This window comes from Panthera tigris, chromosome A1 (assembly GCF_018350195.1).
Source record: "Panthera tigris isolate Pti1 chromosome A1, P.tigris_Pti1_mat1.1, whole genome shotgun sequence".
In the NCBI taxonomy this organism is placed as follows: Eukaryota; Metazoa; Chordata; class Mammalia; order Carnivora; family Felidae; genus Panthera; species Panthera tigris.
Genome location: NC_056660.1, coordinates 71,608,742 through 71,635,388, shown reverse-complemented (window position 1 = coordinate 71,635,388; position 26,647 = coordinate 71,608,742). Strand labels below are relative to the sequence as shown.

The following is a 26,647-nucleotide window of genomic DNA, read 5'->3' as shown; positions in this document are numbered from 1 at the left end:
TCTATGCAGTTTCTTTCAGCTGCCCAGTGCTGTCAGTATCACGTGCCTGAATTCCTTCTGTTCTTTTGACAAGTCTTTTAACGTTTATTTACTTTTGAGACAGAGAGAGACAGAGCATGAATGGGGGAGGGTCAGAGAGAGAGAGGGAGACACAGAATCTGAAACAGGCTCCAGGCTCTGAGCTAGTCAGCACAGAGCCCAACGCGGGGCACGAACTCACGAACCGCGAGATCATGACCTGAGCTGAAGTCGGACGCTTAGCCAACTGAGCCACCCAGGCGCCCCTCTTTTGACAAATCTTTATTATGTTTTTACGTATGTTTTGTTTGCTACATTTTATTATTGTAATGATTACTAAATATTTATAATAAGCATTTATTGAGCATTATTATTATTGTTGAACATTTATTTATTGTGACATGCTAGGTGCTAAGTTGAGTGAATTCCTTGGTTTACTTAACCTTCACACAGGCTTTGCTTTTAATTATGGCTACTCTCCCTAGCTGACAGATGAAAAAACTGAGCTTAGAAACATTTAGAACTTTATTCAAGTCACACAACTAATAATTGGGAGACCTTGGGATCAAACCCAGAAAACCTACTCTGAAACTTAAGTCCCCTTAAACACTTAGCTCTAATGTGTGGTGTCCACATCAGAAACATAGTCAGGTCAGACTTAAGCAAAGATGAATATTTGGTCTACATATAAAAATATGGAATAGGGTGAAGTAAGTGATATGTCTACCCAAAATCATATCTCTCAGACATAACCAAGTAGTAATTTCCACAATGAGAACTTTCCCTTGGGTTTTCTGTGTGGGGTCCAAAGGAGCCCATACCATATACCAGAGGGCACAATTATTTCAACACTTATTCCCTGACAGTGGACAGATTATCTCCTGGCAGCTAATAGAATCCTGAAGGAATGCACTTGGGGTGTCTGAAATGCAGGTGAGGATTTTAGAGCTTTGTTTACAACTGAGACAGAGCTGGTGAGGTGTCAGCAGGCCTCAGGTATGTATGTGCAAACCTGTGAATTGTGTGTGTGCACAGTGGCCTCAAGCAGGGAAGGGATTGCAGAGCGTTGAGTGTCAGACTCTAGAGAAAACGCATTATACACAGGGAAGGAAGCAGCCAATTGAATATAAGAAGGTATTAAAGAAGAAATATGACCCAAAACATCTGCCTCAATTTGGCTGTAAGCTGAGGGCTAAGACTGTCCTGAGGTCCATCCCCACTTAGGAAATGCTTACAAACATCGAGGTAGTGGGAAATGACTTGTAATAAAATCATGGATTTAGAAGGCTTGTGAAATCGTCTAGCCTAAACTTTGGCCAGGGCGCACAAGCCATGTGAATTGTCTCAGAGAGCAGCTATTCAGGGCCCATTTTAAAGGTCAGCCCAGAATGAGATTCCACAATCACCATTCCAGTGATGACCCATACTTGCTCCCAAGAAAGCTATTACTTATCTAAATCCTCATACATCAATTTAATCTCCACCTTGCCCTCCAGAACAATGAAACAGGGATGTATTACCATCCACCTAAAAGACCTTCATGTTCCTGGAGCTATCACTAAATCACCCTATAATCTGTCTCTTTCCAACACCATTCCATTGGTTCCTTCAATCCCACGTTATTTGTCTGGATTCCTTTCTCAACTGCACATCTGCCAACACAGAAGAAGACTGAGTGTCATTTATGCGACTCATAGGATGACATCCTATGATCGTCATCATTTACTGTTTGGTTAGAAGTAGGCAAGTAAAATTTGTGCCCACAGTAGGGTAAGTATTTGGTGAACAACAAGGAAGCCCCAAGCAGGTTAACATTCCTTGAAAATTTACGGCAGAATTCTTTCCTTTGCTTATCTGGGTCTTGGTCCTTAATGACCAAAACAATAATAGTAATAGTATTCTTATATAGAGCTATTGTGAGGACAAATCAGGGATCATTTGAGAATGTCTCATTATGTCATTAATGCTATGAACACCCTTCATGAATCATGAATCTTACATCTGGCTCCCTATACAACAGCTAATAGTGAAGGGTGATTACATTATTCATTTTAATCAACATTTACAATTGTCCAAATTGGCTAACCTTTTCATAATTTGTTCACAGAAATGTAACCTGGAATAGCTTAGCTATCCCAGATACACACTGCTCACCAGAGCTGGAGGAAGGCTACCAGTGCCCCCGGGATTTAAATGCATGGACCTCGAAGACCTGGGACTTAGCAGGCAAGAGCTGGGCTACAGTGGCTTTAATGAGATAGGTCTGTCTTACCACTAAAACACATTTTCAGTTTCTGTTTTAAAATGTTTATGAAATGGAGAGAATACTTGTTTAACTGATGTTTGCTGTTGAGATTGGCTATAGCATTTAAGAAACACAACTACAGATTTTAATGTTCTTCCTGGGTTGTGATACAGTCTGCCTTACAGTCTGTAAAGACAGTCTGCTTATATGGATATTCATCAGTGTCTGTAGAGGGTTCAGTATCCCTTATTTTAGAGTATTTTGATTCCTAATTACAGCACTTAAAACTATTTGTTGAGCAAGGTTCAGGGCTTGTTGACTGAAAGATAAGCAGGGTTGGGTTTTGTTCCACTTGTAACTGTGAACCAGTAGGCAAGGTAAGTCTTAAATAACTGAAGTAGTAGTCATTGATAAGTGCATGAAAACTGGAAAGTAATCCTGGAATGGAAGATAGCTAATGAAATACTTAATGAATATGCATCAACTATGTAATAGACATATGGGAAATGATGATATGCTCAAATGTATACATTTATCTGTGGCTTGTGCTATTAAGTCCTGAAATGTGCCATTGTATACAGTAATGAAAGTACTTAACATCTGCCATTTAGTTTATATCATTGCATTTATTACCATTTCATGCAAGGGGTGCATGTTTCATTATTGAGACAAACAAACAAAAACCTAAGCATTCTAAACAATTATTTTATGCTTTGAGAACTTGTCTTAGCTCAGGCTGCCATGACAAAATACCATAGACTGGGTAGCATAAATAACATCACTTCATTTCTCCATTTCCCTCTAGTCTGGAGCCTGGAAGTCCAAGCTCAGGGTGCCCTCATGGTTGGTTCCGGTGAAGCCCCTCTCTTTGGCTCACACATGGGTGTCTTCTCGCTGTATTCTTATTTGGTGGTGAGGATAGGGAAAGAGAGAGAGAAAGAGACAGTGAGTAGGAAGAAAGGAAGAAGAGGGAGAGGGAGAAAGCTCTCTGACCTCTTCTTGTAAGGGAAAAAAATCCCATCATGAGAGCCCCACCCTCATGATCTCATCTAAATTGAATTCACTTTCCAAAGGCCCCATCTCCTAACACCATCCCATCGCAGTGGGGGTTTGGACTTCAGCATATGAGTTTGGGGTGGAAGCAACACAAACGTTCAGTCCGTAAGGGAATTGTTATCAGAATCATTTGGAAACAACAACAACAACAACAACAACAACAACAACAATTTTCCCTTCAAGTTTCAAGGCCCAGGCGCATTTAAGAGAGTTCTAGACACTTTTACTCAGGACCTAAGAGAATCTCCGTGTTTAACAGTGTGGTGGTTGTGCTTCTTTGGAAGCCAAATCTACTTCCTGAATTTTGGTGTGGTTTCATAACTCCGCGAGCAGCTGTACAATGCGGGGTGTCATGGCCAGGCAAGAGAGCGTGAGCTTCTGTCAACCCTGGATTGCAACTGCTATAGACACAGCCAATCAGTCTTTATACATCAGGAAAAGTGGCTGATAAATCTTCCTCTCACCCTGGTGTTCCATCACAGCAGCCCACAGATGGTGTTATGCGGGATGGCATAATGAACTCTGGGCTGGGTGCTGGAATTTCAGAAAGAATATGTAGAAGATCTTGCACTGATTGAGAAATACTCTTCTGCTGTCTGAACTAAAAAACCACAAGGCTACAGCCTTTAGATAGAGCATAATAGTGAACTTGGGCTGAAAGCCACAAATAGTTGGTAGTTTTAAAATAGTGAGTTTTGCAAATAACGTTCCTAAATTTGTATTCTTATGTTTTTAATATGCCCTCAGAGCGTATTTCCAGCATTGTGTTTAGATGGGTAATCGTTCACCCCTTTGGCCAATGGTACACTTTCCTACGTCACCAAATTTAGAAGCCAGCAGATGTGAAGGCATTTCGATTTGCTGTACTCTCTTCAACTTATCTGGCTTTGGAATCAATCTTATATCCTTCCCCTGGTTATAAGGACTTTTACAGATTATGCTGATGACTTTCAGGGATGAGCAGGAAATCACAGGCGTGGTTTGGGAGATGGGATGTATATTTTGGGTAAGCCGCGTGGACTGAGTTCCAGGAATCCTGACCCCTTGGGCACAGCTAGAATGGGCTCATCAGAGCCTCTAACTCTTTAAAGGGCTAACTAGGTGTGCCCGTGTCTTCATGAAGGGTGGCCAGCATTCAGTAGTTAGACTCTCCTTGCACAAAAATCTCTATTCCTATAGAATCATATTGCTAAATCGAATCACTTCCTGGCCATTTTGAATGCAGCAATTGTGCCTAAACTCAGAATGCTGCATTATGGTCAAGCTGATTCAGCTTTCTTCACTGTGACTTACAATCTCTTCAACCACTGTGCAGTACTCTCGTTGAGAAGGCAAGTTTTCTCACAGAGCGTATTGGCTTCAGAAGACTGATTCTAGGAGAGAACTGCCCCGGGGGCAGCAGGCCTCCACTAAGGCAATAATCTTACTGTTTATTTGCACATTTATCTCCCAAGGATTTAAGCTCCTTGAAAACAGGAAGTACATCTTTTCATCTCCATGCCTTCAGGGCCTGGCACAAGGCCGAGCTCCATAAATATTTACTAATGGACTGAACAAAGTATATGTCCTTTTGAATTTGATGGTAACCAGTCATGTTTGTGTTAGGATATAGAGCCATAATAGAGAATTAAATTGTTTTCTTGTTGTTCTTTCCCCTGGTTTTGTCTGCTTTTGTTGGCAGTATTCATTATTCCTCATGACTTGCTTTTCTATACAAGCTTAATTTGGTCTGTTTGCTTCTTTTTCTCAAATGATGCTTGAGTTCAACACCACTGTATGACTAATGGTTACATAATGAAATGTTGACTTTGTACTGTAACCCAAAAAGTTTAAAATGGTCACTATACCTTGGACTGAAATTGCTAACTAACTTTCTGATATTATGCATCTTTGTAGATACACAAATTGTGATATTTTAGATCATCTCAAAGGTTTTACGGAAACAAAATAAAATTTTCCTCCAAAATGAGGAAAAGAAATTATTTTACTAGGCACACATGATCATCTCTTTTTGCATGCAGTTGAATTTAAAACAATTAGGTGATTTATTGTGCATATAAATTTGGTCAATGTACTTTATATGTAAGTAAGCATGATTAATTAAAAAGGAGCACATTTCCTCTTCTTACTAATCAGATTGTCATATAATACATTGAATTTCAACTCATTTATAACATTTCATTTATAAGTGGCTTTATGTCTCGTTAAAATTTAATATTGATGATGTTGAAAAACTCACTTTTTAAAATACATGAAAAGCCAGAGTCATTAAAGTAGAAAATTTATAAAGAGCTTCAACTGTAAAATTGTAAAGACACCCTTGCATCTCTGAAGTCATCAAATATCAAGAAGACTGAGAAGTAGAAATGCAGTTTCCATATTTAAGGACTCTGAAAAACCCGGCACTAATAAACCACACATCAGAAGACCAGGTGTCTAACAGATTACTTCCTGAAAGGATTCTGGCAACTGAGGATCTCAGGCAGAGCCAGCAGAATGCTGACATTCTCAAATAAAGAATATTCCCAGAGGAGCAGAGTAGTTCTCTGTTTGAGTCAGGACATCAGTGTGTGGCTGACCATGGGAACTTTCTGGGACTCCATGTGACATCTCAAAGTGGAGGCTCTCGTTCCTGCAAACATTTAGTAGAGAAATAAAGAAGACGAGATCCTCAGTCTGGGGGGGCCCCGATGCTGCTGCTCCGTGTTGATGAAGACAGGGGCCCAATCTGGCTATCCCTTAAGATGACATGGGGAGGCTTTTAAAACATAACACTTCTCAAGCACCACTCTCAGCCCAGTTAAATGAAAACCTTGGGATGATCCAAGGCATAGATGGTTTTTAGAAGCTCAGTGTGTGTTCTAAATGTTCATGCACCGTTGTGAACACTTGGACTGAAGCAGCACTGATACACCCACACACACCTGTCTTAGAAAAAACTTCCCTTCTCTCCCGCCTGACAAATACCTGATCCTCTGAAACTGATTTCACAGATGAGGAACGATCAAAAAGAATGAGGACCATATCTATAAAAATGCACATTTAGGTATGTGTAAAACTGAAAAAAAAATCCAAGAGATATAATTTTTAAAAATTGCAGAAAAAGACGACCTAAATATGTGGATTTAAAGGGTACAGCTGTTTCAGTAAATGATCATAGAACAATCAACGCTGAGGCATTTCTTACTAAAGTTGCTGGAATTCAGAGCTAAAGAAAGCATCCCATGCGCATCCAGAAAAAAATGATCAAGTCAGTTCTTTTTCTTTTTTTCCCAAGCAATACTCAAACAAGTGTAGCTCCGGGAGGAACCCGGGGCCTCCAGTCAGTTCTAAGGGAAGCCATCGTTGAGAACTGAAACTTCGTCAGGACTCAAGTCCAGGATACAAGGACACAGGGCTTACAAAGTCCTCAGAGAAAGAACGTGTCAAACTAGTTTTGGTTACCATTGAAGAAACAAGAACTCAGAGACTGCATTTTCCATTAATCCTTCTTGAAGACATTGGGCCAATCAAGAATGACAGGTCGTGAGCCTAGTGTCTAGTATCTACTCAGTGTAAAAACAAAGCTAATACAACTTCAGGATTTACAGAATATATAAATATTACACATTATGGCTGTGTAGAAGAGATGAGAAGAAAATCCAGGGAGGCAGTGTAGTGATGTTAGTGTCCTTATACTCAGCAATAAGAAATATATTGTCTTATGCTACATATGACTTATGTAATGGAGGTATATGTGTAGTTGAACAAGAATGAATTACAAAGTAAAAAATATCTACTTTAGAAAAAATTCACAATCAATATAATGGCCCTGGGGTTTGGATCACAGCTCTACTACATACTAGTATGGTGACCTTGGAGAAGTAATTAACCTCTTCGTGCCTCAATATCCCCATCTGTAAGGTGGGATAAAGGATAGACCTCCCTTATAGCGTTGATGTGAGAAGGGACTGAAACACAGCACTTAGAACACTTAGCACAGAGTGAGCCAGAAATTAGAGCTGCATTGGCAAAACAGGAATGCACCTCTGTGGTATTTGAGAAAAAAAGGCAACTTGTTTTTAAGTTTATTTATTTTGAGAGAGAATGAGTGAGCAGAGGAGGGGCAGAGAGAGACAGACAGAGACAGAGACAGAGACAGAGAGTCCCAACCAGGCTCCACACTCTCAGCGCAGAGCCTGACATGGGGGTCAATCTCACGAACCATGAGATCATGACCTGAGCCGAAATCAAGAGTCGGTTGCTTAACCGACTGAGCCACCCAGGCACCCCAAAAAAGGCAGCTTTAATAAGAGAGGGGAGAACACAATGCTTTCAGATTAACACAGCCGTGGTTTATATTACTCCCTTCTGCCTGTAGTAGTTTGCTATTCAGATTGTTCAGGATTTTAGAGCAAGTGGGGAGACTAGTGTTCACCTTGCACTATGTCCCTGTTAACTGATACCGTGCATTTTATCTCTCTCTAATCAATGTACAAAATTCCAGAGGGCCAAGTTTTGGTGGCGTTTGGTCTTCATTAATCAATTATTATTCTCTTGTTATTCTCAGAAATATCCTTCCTTTGTGCTTCCTCTTTAGGAACTTATCCATATTTAGCCTAGGCCATTGAATTTTCTATAGTTTCATTACACCTTACACCTATAGTTTTATTTATCCCTATGCATTTGAATTTGTGACCCTGGACTGGGCCACTCCCTGTCCTTTAGCAGAGTGCCAACAGGCCCTCCTTCCATAGACCTCAAAAAAGCATCCTTTGGCTCACTGAGCCAGAAGCCACAGCCATGCTATTTCCTGCATGATCCCCAGCACTCAGTGGTTTACTTTCTGTCCTCCCATGAATCCCTGTACCAATGGTGACTGAAATGTTGGTGGTTTTTCTGTCCCTTTTTTCCATTCAAATACCTTCCATCTTTATTTCTGGGTCCCTTTTTTACAGCCCATTCTTAGAACCCTCAACTAGTACATCATCTGTAGGATGTTAACCTAGGCACTTGAGACATCACATACTCCCCACATTCCAGACCTATTGAGGAATATACATTATTGGAAGGACATATTTATTTATTTTTTTAGTGTTTATTTATTTTTTAGAGACAGAGACAGCACAAGCAGGAGAGGGGCAGAGAGAGAGGAGACACAGAATCTGAAGCAAGCTCCAGGCTCCGAGCTGTCAGCACAGAGCCCCAGTGCAGGGCTCAAACCCACAAACTGTGAGATCATGACCTGAGCCGAAGTCGAACACTTGACCAACTGAGCCACGCAGTCGCCCCTGGAAGGACATAGTTAGAGGTCACAGAATCTGTTTAGCAAACATTCACATTTTGTGATTGCAGTGAGTGTGGGGAAGTCAGGAGCCAGCACACGGTGAAAAGGTTTGGGGACAGGTGACACCCAAAAACTCTACTGTAGAGGTGAAACCAAAACACCACATCAGCTTACCCTGTTTAGAAAATGTGCCCTGCTTCCATGTTCCGAGTATTCACCCCACCTTCAGCCTCTCTGTTCCTCTGTGTTACCACATGCTTGTCAACATGTGGGGATTCAATCTGAGACACTGTGGTTTTCTGTAATGGCACTGAAAATGAAACTAGAGGAATTTTGAGCTGGAAAAGATAGTAGTCATTTGGTTCACCCACACAGTTTTACAGAGAGGGCAACTGAGCCTCAGAGTGAATAAGGTCAGAGTTCTAGAGAATTCCCCACGGAAGCAGGGAGAGTCTCACTTCTTGTGACTCACATACTCCCACTAAAATTTACTTTATCCCTCAAACTTTTTACATTGCAGATCAGTATTTCATTAAGAATAAAACTGAAAAAAAAAAAACCTTGCAAAGCTTAGTTATATTCTTAATATTGTAGTAGAAGGTTAGTATCACTCACCTTTGGTAGGATGCTGGTACAGAAGATAACTATTCAAACAGATGTGATATGCCAGTTGGGAAAAAAGCAACAGCAAATCTATCACACGTGGGAAGGAAATCACAGCAAATGCCATTAAACTGGCAATTTACTTGTCATGATCTTTCAAAAGATGTAAGAAATTGGGTATAGCAGATGAGTACAGATCTATTCAGGTTTGAACTCTCCATTCATTGTACAGTCAGGTAAAAACAAAACATTCAGAATTTTTTGTTGTGTTTTTTTAAATATATTTTTACTTATTACTTTAATTTTTTGAACTAATGTTCTTTGAACTAATTTTAGACTCACATAAAAAAAAGTTACAAAATAGTACAGAGAGTTCCTATAGACACATCACCAGGTTCCCAGGATGGTAACTTCTTATACAACTGTATTACATTATCACTGCTAAGACATTAGCATAACACAATGCTATTAACTATGGTGCACATCCCATTACCTTTCATAGTGGATCCACTGATGATCTTCTTCTATCTCAAAATCCTACCCGGGACGCCACATTATACTTAGTCATTAACTCTATAATCTCTCCTAATCTGTAAATTTGTCAGCTTTGTCTCTACAGTCTTGACACTTTTCAGAAGCACTAGTCAGTCATTTTGTAGAATGTTTCCCAGTTTGGTTCTATCTGATGTTTTCTCATAATTGGAATGAAGTTCTGATCAGACTATTTACATGATGTCTGGCTTCCAAAAGGGAAGAGAAGTTGTCCACTTTAACTTATTTATTTATTTTAACTTTTCATTATGTAAATTTGAGGGGATCCAGCTTTATAATCCAATGTTTATATGCACCAAAGCGACCGAAACCTGGGTAGCTATGATAGAAGAACCCAGTAAATGACATATAAAATTCATCCTGACAAGTCATTTAGGTAGTAAATAGATATCAGGCATTTTTTGTTGTTGTCATTAGCCTTCAAAATCATAAGAACAAAACACAAAAGCCCAAATTTGTAAAACTCCAGGATAAACTAAACTTGATTGAGACAGTTTATATCAGACAGAGGAAGTCCATAAGCAAGATCAGACTATAAACAGAACGTTCTGAAAATAATAGAAAAAAACATTTGAATTATACATGCTTTTAATGCTACCTGGACTGCATGAGGTGACTGCTTCCCCTATGCCTTCTGTACAATAAAGCACACACTGTGGTCTTATGTGACTAGCTGCCCACAATCTTCATTATTGCAATTACTGTCATTACTTATCACAAGTACTCATTTATCAATTACTTATGTATCTCTAGCACTAGGTAAAAGATTTTCTATTCATTGTGTTTTTCATCCTCCCAATAAATCCATAAGGTGTCATTATGCCCAATTGATAAGTGAGGAGAATGAGATGAGAAAGAACTGATTCGCCCAAAGTCACCTGCAGACCACAGTTGGGAGCCAAGTCTTGCTGCCCATGTGCTGAGGTCAAAGCCTGTGTTCTGGAACTGCAGACTCTGAGTTAGCTGTGCAGTTGGCCATGGGTAACCACCATTCCCCGTGGCTTGTCAGGACAGCTGGCTCATCAGAGGGTCTCATGATGATAAAGGAGGGGACATGTCCTCCAGGGCAACAACTCACCAGACATGCTGCCTTCTCCTCCCACCACCATGTCTTTGGGACAGAGGGACAAGGGTGAAGGAGGCTGACAGTGATGTCCACTGGAAACAGGGCCACTCAGGGCTGGTCTCTGACTTTGCATCTAGCCTCCTGCATACTTTGTGACAGGGTCAGTGCATGATAAGTGTGAGTTTTATGTAAGGATTAAAGTATGAAAGAATATACGTGGGAGGCAGTGCAGTTTTACAAGATAATTTATTGAGCTATCAACATTTGGGCAAGGATTCAAAGCAATGGCAGCAAAAATCAGTAAATATGCTTTTGATACAAAAAGAGATAGTAGACATTTAGGCTAGAGATGTGGGAGAGAACACTGAAACCAAGCAAAAATATGTTATTTGGTATATGGCCATGAGGTTCACACTGATCTGAGCAAAATTCAAAATTTGACCACACTGTGATTTATGGGCGTAGTATATGTAATTTATAGCTACGTGCATTAATTTCTTCTGCATATGTGAATATACTTTCTCTTTCCCTTTGAGATACAGATATTTAATTTTGCTTTCTACGTACTACAAATTAACCAACAGGTTTCTTTAAGGTGATTTTGCAGATGCATATTAATTAATTCCTTTATTAGATATATGACATAAGAAGCATTTACCTTATTAGAACTTTCTGTTAATAAAATCATAAAACTTATATGCCTTCCTTACAATATTAGGTAGGAAAACTATAGGTCATCAGCATCACATAAGTTAAGATGTAAATTTGGGATACATATATAAATTTAAGGTGATGACTTATTATCTTTGAAACATTTTTTGATGATATATTAATGAACCTTCAGAGAAAATGAAGTAAATTAAAGCAGGGTGGCTATCACCTGCCAGATTCTCATATACTCCCGAGTCACTCCTAAAGAAGGCTATTATGGGTATTGGAATTGGAGACTGGTATTTTTTTTTTCCAATGGGAAATACATTTTAGCCGTTATCCACTATGTGGTATTTTCCTTATTTGACTTTGGGTGGTATTGACTATACAATACAGGCTCAGCACCCTGCATGAGTCATAAATCAGTTTTATTTAATATTGATGAGAAACAGCATCAGTGGTTATTTTCATCACTGGTAGTGTTCCGTGCTCGAAACTACCCCATATCTTGCTGAAATGGAATTGCCCATAAAGCCACCTACACAGGTTTAATGTTTCAGTTCTAATACAGGATTTGCTTTACTTTAAAATTCCCCCTATGTTTTTTTTTCTATTGACATTCTATTACTTTTATAATTTGTCTTCTATTGCATCTGATATTAAATATGTCCATAAAATAAGATGAAAGAAAATTACTTTCACTCAAATCACAGTAGATGTAAATTGAACTTTGCTGATGACGCTATTAAAAATTGATTCATAGGTTTAAATGATGTTAAACTGTATTTCATGTTGCAGCATGTGGTGTCAGAAGGAAACTTTACAAATGAGTAGAAAATAGGAAGTTATTATGTATCTATAACTGTGATTTATTGCAGAATGTACATTTTTATTGCAGTTGCAAAAAAGCCACCATAAAGACTAATTTGTAAAATATGTAATTGAGATTTATAATACTTTGTGGAAAAGCACGGAAGGCTTATTTTCCCTGCATTAATCTTTGTGTTCAGCATTGCTCCCGGAATTACTTATCGATTTTTATGAAAACACATAGAGAAGAGAGAACTAGGGCAACAGCATTCGACCACAAGTGCTTACCCGAGTCTATGCCAATTCTAGACTTGCTCTTTGAAGGAATTCCTTTGTCATGGGACAAGGAAGTCCTGATTGTATTTTTGTTAAATAGAGGACAAGATCATGAGGCTTCAACAAGGAGAATAGTTGTGAAAACCTTTGGTCAAATACAGGGGCTTCATCCCTGGGTGCAGGCATCAGCAAACGCCCTCAGGTTGCACGTAGAAGTGTTTGCCTGAGGGTTTCTAAAGGCAATAAGTCTTTGGGATTCATTAGATTCTCAAACAGGGTCACAAACTTATTTAAACTGAAATTAGATATGCAGATATTATTCAGAATATTAGGAAAACTGGGAGTCTAAAGGTAGCGAATGCAGAGTGATTTTTAAAAAGGATATCCACTAGGGGCGCCTGGGGGACTCAGGCGGTTGAGCTTCAGACTCCTGATTTCAGCTCAGGTTATGATCCCAGAGTCCTGGGATTGAGCCCTGCATGCTGTTCCACGCTGAATGCAGACCTTGTTTGGGATGCTCTATCTTCCTCTGCCCCTCTCCTGCTTTCTCTACTTCCCTCGAAAGAAAGAAAGAAAGAAAGAAAGAAAGAAAGAAAGAAAGAAAGAAAGAAAGAGAAAGAAAGAAAGAAAGAAAGAAAGAAAGAAAGAAAGAAAGAAAGAAAGAAAGAAAAAGAAAGAAAGAAAGAAAGAGAGAAATGAAAGGAAGAAAAGAAAGAAAGAGGGAGGAAGGAAGGGAGGAAGGAAGGAAGGAAGGAAGAAAGAAGATTATGCACTGCCTGGTGTCTAGCAGGTGTTGGGGAGTTCTTGTTGAATGGATTAGAAAAAACAGCTGCTGGAGTGACTTGCCATTGGACAGTGAAAGAAGGAATTTTAAAAGTGGATTTTGAGGGCATAAATGATTTTTTTTCATATTATAAATAGAAGACAATACTCCTTGGAAATATCTAGTGGTTTCTAAGAAATTAGCATGTTCATAGTTACATTTTAAATATTTATAGATTATAGGGACACCTGGGTGGCTCAGTTGGTTAAGCATCTGACTTTGGCTCCCATCATGATCTCACGGTCCGTGGGTTCAAGCCCGCGTCGGGCTCTGTGCTGACAGCTCAGAGTCTGGAGCCTGCTTTGGATTCTGTCTCCCTCTCAGTCTCAACAATAAATAAAAATTTAAAAAATAAAAAATATTTTTAGATTATAAAAATCATACTTCAAATAGCATACGAGGTTTAAAGAAAGTAATGAATTCTGCCATATGTAAATCCCTCCCTTCCTTTCTCCTTTCCTTTCTTCCTGCCTTCTTTCATCTTTATCAGTTTTGTGGTATTTAGTAAAATGCTTTTAACTGTTTCCCTGCTAACAGACATTTAAGCTGTTCTCAGTCATTGACTACAGTAAGTAATTTTGTGTTGAATAAATGCTCACGCACACATACACACATATATCTTGTGTGTGTGTGTGCAGTATTCTTTAAAATCGATTCCTAGGACGATTTCTAGGTTGAAGGGTATGCACATTTTTTAACATAATAAATAAATAATGTTGTGTTTCTCAAAAAGATTTTAAGAATTCATCGTCCTGCTTTTTTTGTGTGAGAGTGAATTTTAGAAAGTATAAGGTATTCTCTTTTGATATGCAAAGATACTGAAGTAAAAAAATATATATAACAGAGACCATATTGTATTTTGTGCTCTTCTGAACACCAGCAGCCCATTTCCTTTTCCTCGCATTCCTTCCTCCCCTTTTCCCTGGCATGCCTCCTCCTCTCTAAGGCCTCAGTGCATGTGGCTTCTCATACAGCACCCTTGTCGCCTTCTGTCTGAACTGTGACAGAGCTGGTCTGTGAAAGTTAATGCTTCTTTCTGTTTGGTTCCCTCTGTCTGATGTACATGTATGTGTGTGTGTATCTGTGTGTCTGCGTGTGTTTTATCCTCTTCTTCCCAATGAGCTCATTAGATCCCAGGTGCCTCGAGTAGGAACAAAGCTTCCTGTGCTTCTCGTGATGTGTTTTCTAACTCTCAGTGAGCTCCTTATATACTTGAAGACTGGTTGATCGCATGTGGGAGAATTTTATATTAGATACATTGCCTTTTTAAATCATTATTCCGTGGAAACTTCATGAGGGAAAATTTAAATAAAATTCAGATACAACTCTTCCCTTTTAAGTTCATTCTCCATTTGAAATTAAATGGCATCTGCCTTATGGCAGGTATTCACATGAAACAAATGTGAACAGACTAGCACAGAAGTCTTGTGTTGACGGTCAAGGAAACTCTCTCTGCTGGTAACAGCAGTCAGTGGAACATAATTCCCTTGACATTCTGTGAAATTAAATTAATCTCACCAACTAATCAGTTGGACCAAAAAGGGATAATGTCTTGTAGGGAAGCACCATGCAGCTCTTCCCTCAAGGCCAATGAGGCCATAGGAAAGCCGACTCCTACCTCCCTTGAGGTTGCATGTTCTAATACATGAGCCCTGCTTAGCAAAACTGTGCTGACAAGGAGCATGGCCTCCTCCTCGGAGGAGAAAGCTCTCTGGCCCTCGAAAATGGACTTCTAACCTGAGCTACACAGGGCTGTGAGAAAGAAGATGGCATCCACCCTGAGGGGGCACTGGACTGTGGAGACAAGGAGTCTCTTCCCTCTCTTCCCCTTTATGCTCCTGGACCCCTCAGCTCCCACACTCATAGGCCTTGCGATTCCGGGATTATACTGAAGATACTAACACATACTAAATATGCTAAGATAAAGGATACCAAATGAGAATGAAACAAATATACTAACATAAGTTGCAAATGCCTAATAAATATCAGTGGCCAGTATTAAAACAAAGATAACTGCCACAATTACTATTACAAAGGTTATTATTGATCAGATTTATTTCTAGATAATAAGGAAAAAGTAAAATTTTTTTTCATGAAAAAATTCCCATTTTCATGAAAGTATGAGAATTTTTAGATAATAGGGGAAACATTCTTATTTAAATAGCAAAAAGATGTTTTCATAAATAATGTACTCAACAAATATTTGTTATACGTTTACTCTATGCCAGGCATACAGGGCCTGAAATAAAATGATGTAAGTCAATGTAACCAAGTTCCTTCCCCCAAACGGAGATGTTAAAATAAAATAAATGAAGGTGAAGTAAAGTCAGAAAAAAGGGCTGATCCTTAACCGGGGTAAGTTTTGCAGCTATGGGCCAGGTACAGGAAGGAACTCATGCCCCAGTGTGTGTGTGCCCACACATCCCTTTAAAACTTTTTTGAGTATGAGTACAAGCAAACCAACCATGAATACTCCAATTTGCTACAAGTCCTATTTCCTCCCACTTGCCTTGTATTCAGCATTTCTCACATTTATACAATCTGTCTAACCTCTGAGACAAATGCTTTTGTTCTGTCTGATCATCGAAAATGCTGGCTTGAGAATTATATTTTTATTTTAGCTTTTGTTAAAAAGGTATTGAATGACATCAATTAAGAGTGCCACCTTCCTTTTTTTTTTTTTTTTTTCCCCCTGGTCAAATATGTCTGCTTCTTAGGTACTTTTCTGAGAGTGTCTTTATCTTTTTTTTTTTTTTTTTTTTTTTTGAGTAATGTTTGGACTGAGTACAGAATTCTTAATTTGTATTTAGATTCCCCTCAAAGTTTAAAATCATTCCATTGTATTTTGGAATCTGTTTTTGCCAATGACCACCCCTCCTTTGAGTCTAATTGTAGTGCTTTTATGTTTTTGTTTTTATGTTGCTTGTTTTTTTTAAACATATCTGGTTTTTCATTGATGGTTTTTAAGATTTGCTGTTCGTCTTTGCAATGTTATGGTCATAACTATAATATATCTAGGCATGGATCTATTTTTTTTTTTATCTAGTAGGATTTTTTTTTTTTCCCCATAGAAGGCTCATGCCTTTTTCTGGGAGAGTTTTAGATATTATCTTTACAAATCCATATGTGTTCTCCATTCTCTATTATTTATTTTCTGGAATACTGATTAAAGCTTTGTTAAAACTGCTTCTCCCATTTTCCATGCTGGTAGATCTTGCTTTCTAACTTCTCTCTGCTTGCTGCATTTGCCCTCTGGACCCTGCCATTAGATGCTTGGTGCATCTTCTTGTAGTATTTACATGTCTCGTAAAGTTGTTTGTGTATTTTCTTCTTTAGCTTCTTTGCTGAACTCTGTATAATTTTCTCCCTCAGTGTGTCCAGTCTGCTCCCCATCTTACTCATGGAGTTTTTTATCCCAGCATCTATGATCTGCTTATCTAGAATTTCTATTTAACTGTTCCAAATCTGTCTGTTCTTTTTATGTCATAGCCCAGTTCTTACCATTTTCTTTCTAACCCTTTCTTTATCTCATTAAACATTCTAAACATGCTTATTTTAGAATCTCTTTCTGATTCTTCCATATCTTCTAATTCTCCATTATAATAGTTCATTTTTTCCTATGGTTTGTAATGTTCGGCTGTGAGCTCAATTCCAGTGAGGGTTTCTTTCTGTCAGTGTTGCTGGAATCCCAGGGATAGTAACTAATCCTGGACTAATCCTTATGTTACCTTTGTGGCTTGTGGGAGGAGAGAACCTTGAGCCATTGGAGTTGTAGAGGACAGTGTAAATTTGGACGAAGAACTTTGGTTGGCCCACATTTAGGGTTCTGGTTTCTCATAGGAGAGTCTTAGGCCCCCACATGGATCTGGATGGAAGTCAAGCAACTTTCTGCTTGCCTGGTCCGGAGGGCAGCATTCTTCCGGTCTCCATTTAAAATGCAGAGTGACCTTGGTGGAACTTCCAGCTCTGCAGACACAACTCAGCTCAGTGTCTGCTTCCGTTCCTGTGTTCAGATGCACCCCAAGAGCACCAGTGTATATATATATATACACACATATATGTATATAATTTCATTACAATGATGTGGTTTTTCTTCCTCTGATATGATCACACATTTATTTTACATTCAAAAATATATTTTATGCATTTTTAGCATTAATTCTTAATATTTGGTAAGTATATATTTACAGGAAGTTTTATTTTTACAAAATCCCATATCAGTATCATCTTTATTACTATGCTATTGAATTATTACACCAACCTCTGTGCAGCCTCAGCACAGAGTTACTTTGCTCAGCAGTTACTTTGCTTGAAGACAAAAATCTATGGGGGCGGGGCGGGGGGCGCTGCAGATAGGCAATAGCAGTGACTGAGCACCGAGAGAATAAATCCTGATGGATTGAGATTTGGGTCCCTAATCTTCTTAATATTAATTGCAGCAAATATTCACATGATTTCTTCCACCACATAAGTCCTTCAGCAAGTAAGCAAAAACATAAAATGAAAATAAAAAGCCTAATCAGGAATCACCTAACTATAAAGCAAGTAAAGGTTCTTAGCCAATTCTTACTCTCATGTGTCTAATAAAAGATATACTATATTTTACCAGGGAGTTATATTACTTTATTTTTTTATTTTTATTTTTTTACTGTTTGTTTATTTTTGAGGGGGGGGAGGGGCACAGAGAGAGGGAGATACAGAATCCGAAGAGCTGTCAGCACAGAGTCCAATGCAAGGCTTGAACCCACAAACCTTGAGATCATGACCTGAGCTGAAGTTGGATGCTAAACCGACTGAGCCACCCAGACGCCCCTATATTACTGTATTTTAAAACCAGGGGCGCCTGGGTGTCTCAGTCGGTTGAGCATCCGACTTCGGCTCAGGTCAGGATCTCGTGGTTCGTGAGTTCAAGCCCTGCATCAGGCTCTGTGCTGACAGCTTAGAGCCTGGAGCCTGCTTTGGTTTCTGTGTCTCCCTCTCTCTCTGCCCCTCCCCCACTCATACTCTCTCTCTCTCTCTCTCTCTTTCTCTCTCTCTCTTTCTCTCTCTCTCTCTGTCTCTCAAAAAAATAAATGTTAAAAAAATAAATAAATAAATAAACTGCTAGTGACTACAAACCTTGTCACCACATCGAAGTTGAACTGAAGGAGACTTTCAAACAAAGACTGTTTGAAGCTAAGCATCTAGGTAAGGAATGTAATTTCCTCATATATCATCACGTGCATGGCATTAACCCCACCTAACCATCCAAGATTCAGAGAAGGAAAGAAGCTCTGGGGGACAGCATCAGGTCTTAGTGGTGATTGTATTCCCAGTGTCTCCACTGTAGAAGTGGGCATCTTGTGAGTGCTCAGGTCCAGATAAGAGAAGGACTTGGTTTCAGGATGCACTCCATAGCTCAGTTGTGAGTGACATAGAACAAGTTACTTAACGTTTCTCTGCCTGTAAAATCAGGGTAAAAATTGTACATGTCTCGTAGACTGGTAGGAAGATTAGATTATTCTCACTCTTATGTCTAAGAGTCCTCAGTAAAATTTGGGGCACCTGGGTGACTCAGTTGGTTAAGCGTTCGACTCTTGTCTCAGCTCAGGTCCTGATCTCAACAGTTAGTGAGTTCAAGCCCCATGTCCCCACTTGGATTCTCTCTCTCCCTCTCTCTCTGCCTGCCCCCACTTGCTTTCTATATTTCTCTCAAAATAAATAAAAATAAACTTAAAAAAATAATCCTCAGTAAAATTTAACTATGGTTTTAATTATCATTTTATTAGGTATATAATTATCAAGTAAATGAATGAATGAATTACACAGCACAGTGTTCTAAGGTCACACAGTTAGAATGTGAAAGTAAACTCTTCCAATATCAATATTCTTTCCAAGTCATCATTCTTTTAGTCTTGGCAAACCACTCAGGATCATACAACATAACTTAACAATATACTCACATTTTACTGTGCTAGTATATGCTGCATTTACTGGTATATCCTTTAGTCCATGTACATTTGCACTGGGAATAAAATGTTAATATTTTCTTATCTCCTGCATTGAGATGCTGCCAGCAAAGCCATTTCTAGGCTGAGATGCTTTGTCTTTGCTGGGCTTCTAAAGGGTTAAAGCAATGCTGAAGTTGTATGTTTACAATTGACTAGAGCAGGAATCAGCAAACCATGGCTGGTTGGCCAAATCCTGCTTACTGCCTAACTTGGTAAATAAAGTTTGCTGCAACTCCATGGCTATTTGTTTATCTATGGTCCATGGCTGCTTTCTGATGCTACAGCAGATTTCTGTAGTTCCAACAGAAATCCTATGGCCCGCAGAATGTACGATATTTACCGTCTGATCCTTTACAGAGAAAAGTTTGCCAGTCGTTCCATTAGAATCAAGGTAGGAAAAAGTGCTCATCCCATGTTTCTTTTTTATTACATCCTCACAGCAACCTAGCCTCCTTGATGATTTTTACACTCACCTCTTCTTATATCCCTTGGACCTAGAAAGCCAGAGACCACAACACATCTGTGATTTTTGTCTAGGTTCATGAGAGTCCAATGCTGGCCCTCCTTCCCTGAGTCAAAATTCCTTAAACTCTAAACATGAGATTTGCAAAGAAAGGGTATCCTGGATATATACAACCCTGAAAGTTTCCTCCTCCTGTGTCTCATAAATACAAAGGCTACTGAATCTGTGATTGATGTGAGGGAAGGAATTTTTGAAGAATGGGTGATATGCTAGACATAGACTCCAATGAATCTTAATTAGGTTTAACTAAATGGGTATTCTTTAGTATGGGGATAAGTCTCAATGGTTAAAAAAACCTGCTTAGAAAATCAGAATCAGGGGTGCCCGGGTGGCTCAGTTGGTTAAGTGGCCTACTCTTGATTTCGGCTCAGGTCATGATCTCACCATTTGTGAGATCAAGCCCTGCCCTGGGCTCTGCACTGACAGTGTGGAGCCTGCTTGGGATTCTCTCTCTCCTATGTCTCTGCCCCTCCTCCTGCTCTGTCTCTCTCTCTCGCTCTCTCTTTTTCAAAATAAATAAATAAGCATTTAAAAAAAGAAAGTCAGGGGGCACCTGGGTGGCTCAGTCAGTTGAGCATCCGGCTTCGGCTCAGGTCATGATCTCGTGGTCTGTGAGTTCGAGCCCCGCGTCGGGCTTTGTGCTGACAGCTCAGAGCCTGGAGCCTGCTTCAGATTCTGTGTCTCCCTCTCTCTCTGCCCCTCCCCAACTCATGTTTTGTCTCTCTCTGTCTCAGAAATAAACATTAAAACAAATTTTTTTTTAAAAGTCAGAACCAAAGTACTCTTATCCCTGAGTGCCTCATGTTAGCCAGAAAAAATTACTTAAAATGAGTACAAAAGGGGGAAAACATTATTATATTTACAAAAGATTAGTAAAAAAAATCATTTATGAAGATAGAGTTTGTCTGGGAGATGTAATTTGCTCACTGCTATGTTGCACTTATTGGGACTTTAAAAATCAGGAATGTTCTGCTACCCTATGACCCAGCAATTGCACTACTAGGTATTTATCCAAGGGATACAGGTGTGCTGTTTCGAAGGGGCACATGCACCCTAATGTTTATAGCAGCACTATCAGTAATAGCCAAATTATGGAAAGAGGCCAAATGTCTATTGACTGATGAATGGATAAAGAAGATGTGGTATATGTGAAATGGACTATTATTCCTCCGTCAAAAAGAATGGAATCTTGCCATCGCAATGACGTGGATGAAGCTAGAATGTATTATGCTAGGCAGCGTAAGTCAGTCAGAGAAAGACAGATAACATATGATTTCACTCAGTGTGGAATTTAAGAAACAAAACAGATGAATGTAGGGGAAGGGAAGGAAAAATAAAATAAGATAAAAACAGGGAGGGAGGCAAACCATGAAAGACTCTCAACTATGAGAACAAATTGCGGGTTGCTAGAGAGGAGGTGAGCAGGGGCTGGGTTGGATGGGTGTTGGGTGCTTGTTGTGATGAGCACAGGGTATGATATGTAAATGATCAATCACTAAATTCTATTCCTGAAATCAATACTGCACTATATGTTAACTAACTTGAATTAAGTAAAATCTTGGAAGAAAAAAAATCAGGAATGTTCTGCAAGACTTGACAGGAACAGTCACCGTCTCTGAGCAATGGTTCAAGTGAGGATTGTAGATAGTCTTCTAAGGGCCATGCATTCGCTTATTCATTCAATCAGCAAATATTTATCAAGAACCTGCTACATGTTAGGCACTATGTTTAGTACTTTAAGGCATGAAGTAAGTGCTGATACAGAACCACAGATGGATGGCATTATATTTTCATTTTATTAGAAATTCATTCTTGCTTGTAAGTTAATTTCCTTATTAAGAAATGATTTTTCATTAGACTTTGGGACTCTAATTGTGTACTTAATTTTTTGGGCTAGCCTAAGTATAGTGCTAGCTTTCAAGAAATAAATTGTCAAACAGGATTTGCCATTTAATTTTTTTTTTAAAAAGAAACATGTAGGCCAAAACAAAATATAAAATAAAATCAGGGTGTCTGAGTGGCTCAGTTGGTTAAGCATCCGACTCTTGACCTCAGCTCAGGTTGTGATCTCAGGGTCGTGAGTTTGAGCCCCATGCTGGGCTATGTGCTGGGCATGAAGCTATTTAAACAAACAAAATGATTTTTTTATTAATAAAATAAAAATATATAATATAAAATAAATAAATAACATCTAAACTATGTTATTTAATGAAATAAGATTATTTAGGCATTGGCAGAGTTTGGTAAAGTCAAAGTCTCAAGCAGATTTCAAAAATGAAACTATTTTCTTCTTTTAATCAGTTTAAAGGGAATGCCTTGTGTTCATTTTTGTTGATGCCGGTGAGTTGAGTTTTATAAAGCTGTCTAAAATGAATCCAGAATGCACCAAAATGGAGTCAAAATAGTGGATGACACATCGTACAAATTCTAACCGGCTTGGGTCCTGACCATGCCACGTTTTAACCTGGGGGCAGACACCTGGAGGGGCTCATTAGCTGGCAGCTGTCTGCGATTAGTCTGCAAAGACTAAAAAGAAAATGAGCCACAAGAAAGCCACTAGTACTGGCCTGGAAGATGAACAAAGGAAAAAGGAGCAGCTGGTGGGGAAACACACATTTGGCTGAGACCTTTGCAGAGGGTTGAGAGGCCCTAGGCCCCCGGAAATGGAACCTGGGAGGAAAGTTTTGATGGCAGACAGCCTGGGATCAAGGGGCAGCAGCTGTCTGTTTTGTGTGAGGGGCGACATTCAAGAGGACTTATGGGTTGTGTCATACAGTGACCATTATCTATGCTACTAAGGGAAGAGAAGTGAGCGTTGTTTCGGTGCCTACACCGTGCCAAGCACTATGAGATGTACTTCCATCTCGTCAGCTAACATGGTGTGCAAAGCAGCCCATTGGTGTGTTAGCTCCTTTGGGTCAAGTGTAGCCTGGCAGGTGTAAGTGCCTTTGGCCATCTGTGTTTATATGTTTGTTCGAGACATTTCATAAAAGCAACCTGATCGTCCGTTTCTTACCTGTAGTCTGTCCAGTGGAAGATGTGTGCCTTTTGATAGTATTCCAAATCGGTCAATCTGATACAGATTCAAGGCACTATGAGTTTAATCCTTGGAGGAAAAGCATAGCAAGTATGGTGATTGTCAGGGGAAAAAAAGAAGCTGCTGGAGAAGAAAATGTATTGAAAAAGTATTTACCATGTAACCTGATAAAATAGTTTAAATTCTGGTGTTACTAAGTTTTAATGGAAGCTGCTGAAATGTTACTTATTGCTATTATTTTTAATTTACTGAGCTGAATATTTGCTGTGCAGTAATATGAGTTATGTAATCATCATTTACTCCTCTGCAAGCTGGTTGAGAAGTGTTATGAGTACTCGATATATCTGAACTGATGATAACCAAAAGTTAGAGAATTATGAGGGATGTAAGCCATTTTATCCCTGATGGTAACATTTTAACCCTCTGGTTGTGTAAATACAATTATATTGAAAATGTATATTTCCCCAATATTACTGTCATATGAAGTTATTAACAGGTTGAGTTTCATTTCCCTTGGATTGCTGGGTGATGGGGCACTTCAGTGAACTCAGCGCTATGCTGTTTATTCAGTGAAGACACGTGCCTTTGTATGATACAGGACCCTGTCTCAGCACCTCCTTTGCCACCTACAGCAAAATGGCAGAACACAAAGTTAAGGATTTGGGAAAATACCATGTTTTACCAAACACAAGTCTTCAGACAGTATATAGAGAGACCATACACAAAGTGAGCATCTGAGGAAAAGGATCACATGAGAGAGCAGATATATGAGTTGCATGTTAGAACATGTAACTACCGCCCTCATGTATCCCTCCCAAATTCATGGCAAGTCATGAGACCTATTTTTCCTTCCCATCTAGACCCCATTATAAAAGCTCTGTTTGTACAGGTTATGCATTCTAACCAATAATTGAACTGATTCGGTTGAGGCTATCGGCAGATAATAAGATTTACATGTGAGACTTTATGTTCTACTGTTTAAATTAAGCTAATACTTTTATTATTTTTTTAATGTTTATTTATTTTTGAGAGAGAGCGAGAGTGAGAGAGAGAGAGCAGGGGACAGGCAGACAGAGAAGGAGACACAGAATCTGAAGCAGGGTCCAGGCTCTGAGCTGTCAGCACAGAGCCTGACATGGGGCTCGAACTCATGAACCGTTAAATCATGGCCTGAGCCGAAGTTGGCTGCTTAAGCAACTGAGCCACCCAGGCACCCCTTAACTTAATACTTTTAGATGTATTTTTTAGTCTTTAGTTTTTTCTCCAGCTTTATTGACATATAACATTGTGTAAGTTTAAGGTGTGTGACGTGATTTGTTACATGTATATATTGCCAAATGATTACCACATAAGGTTAGTTATAGGTGCTATTTAAAAAACAAATTATTGGGGTGCCTGGGTGGCTCAGTCTGTTAAGTGTCCAACTCTTTGATTTCGGCTCAGGTCAAGATCTCATGGTTTGTGGGTTCAAGCCCCACATCTGGCTCCACACTGACAACGTGGAGCCTGCTTGGGATTCTTTCTCTCCCCCTCCCTGACTAGAGCTCACACTGTCTCTCTCAAAATAAATAAATACACTTAAAAAATTTATTTTAAAAACTTTACAGTCTTAAAAATAAATTTTGAAAGATGGGGTAATAACAGGGGGACCATGGAAATAGAATCCAAGAAATTTTGCTGAGTTAGTAATGTTGCACTAGATGTTCCCATCCAGATTCGTTGAGTACAGATCAGTTGGTGATGTCAACAGATTCTACCATTAAATTTGTAATTTGTTTATGAGCTCTTGCAATTCAGGGAGATTTAATCTAGTTAAGTGGCTGAGACAAGTGACTCATAAAAATACGAGTTATTTAAGCCTTGCATTCTGCTAAGAAAGTCGGCAAGTTCATTATTTATATTCTTGATGTACTGCCTACTACACGAATTAATTATTAGTTGACTCATGTTTGTTACACTGATCCAATTAGTGGTAAGCTGTTTCATGTTAAGTAAGCATATATGAAATGAAATCACAATGTTATGAAGTTATAAGAAATGGTTAATAAAGATGGTGAATCATGATTGTTATTTTGTTGGAATGCAGTTTTAGAATTTTTAAAGACTCATTCAACAAAAAAGAGGTATCTTTTAAAATGTGTACACTCAGAGATGTTTAACTAAGTTATGTTCAATAATTTTATAGCAGTTTAAACAAATGATTTTAGCGTAAATCACAAATGATACACATGAAGGATGAAACTATATATGTTAGATCATATTTAGATCAATTCTAATATTCTGCTAGGGCATAGACTTAAGTAAAAGGCACATAAGACATTGAACAGATGTTTTCTTTGATAGTCCATTTAAACATACTGAATTAATGGGCTGAAAATATTTTTAAAATTATTGTTCTTTGAGGATGGTACAAAACCATACATCAAAGTAAAGAATTTTATGCTGATACTGATGAAGTTATATACTTGTGAACCTTGCATTTGTAAATGTTACATGCTGTAAAATGTATTGTGTACCTTGTCAAATAATTTACACACTATCATTTGCACATTTTTATCATCTGCACTCTTTTACTTTGTATAATATATATTTGTGCATTATCAACTTATTTGCATAATAATGAGAATCAAAGTATATAATCATAAATCCATTTGTGTGGATTCCCTATATCCCACATGCAAACGTACATTCATATATGTTACATACACACTCCCTGAAACTTGAGTCAAGTAATAGATACAAAAGCAGTATCACTTAAAAGATAAATTCACTGGAAAAAAATCCTATAGGCATATAGTTTTCCCTAATAGTGAATTATAATCTATGAATAGATATTGTATTTTTTCAGTGTGTTTGACTTGTAAAGTACAGGGGTTCTGTAAAATTTTAGTGTCTGACTCACAATCTGTATGTTTCTTTAATTAAAAAATTCAATTACCGGGGCGCCTGGGTGGCGCAGTCGGTTAAGCGTCCGACTTCAGCCAGGTCATGATCTCGCGGTCCGTGAGTTCGAGCCCCGCGTCAGGCTCTGGGCTGATGGCTCGGAGCCTGGAGCCTGTTTCTGATTCTGTGTCTCCCTCTCTCTCTGCCCCTCCCCCGTTCATGCTCTGTCTCTCTCTCTCTGTCCCAAAAATAAATAAAAAAAGTTGAAAAAAAAAATTCAATTACCTAAGAAATAATTTCATTCTTATGTTGAAAAGTTAAAACAGCAGTCTTTTTTAGAAAGCTGGAGTAGCCATACTTACATCAGACAATCTAGACTTTAAAATAAAGACTGTATCAAGAGATGGAGAAGAGCATTATATCATAATCAAGGGGTCTATCCACCAAGAAGACCTAACGATTGTAAGCATTCATGTGCCAAATGTGGTAGTACCCGAATATATAAATCAATTAATCACAAAAATAAAGAAACTCATCGATAGTAATACCATAATAGTAGGAGACTTCAACACCCCACTCACAGCAATGGACACATCATCTAATAAAAAAATCAACAAGGAAACAATGGGTTTGAATGACACACTGGACCACATGGATTTAACATATATTCAGAATATTTCATCCTAAAGCAGCAGAATATACATTCTTCTCCAGTGCACATGGAACATTCTCCAGAATAGACCACATACTGGGACACAAACCAGCCTTAGCAAGTACAAAAAGATCGAGATCATACCATGCATATTTTCAGATCACAATGCTATGAAACTCTAAATCAACCACAAGAA

The 26,647-nt window shown here is 38.8% G+C and overlaps 1 protein-coding gene across 1 annotated transcript in view; it reads left to right on the top strand.

Moving 5' to 3' along the window:
* NALCN (sodium leak channel, non-selective) overlaps positions 1-26,647 on the top strand; it is a 316,988-nt gene that overhangs the window by 50,670 nt on the left and 239,671 nt on the right. Inside the window, 2 exon segments of the mRNA XM_042979769.1 lie at positions 2,126-2,196; positions 2,199-2,279. Coding sequence (XP_042835703.1) covers positions 2,126-2,196; positions 2,199-2,279 — 152 coding nt within the window.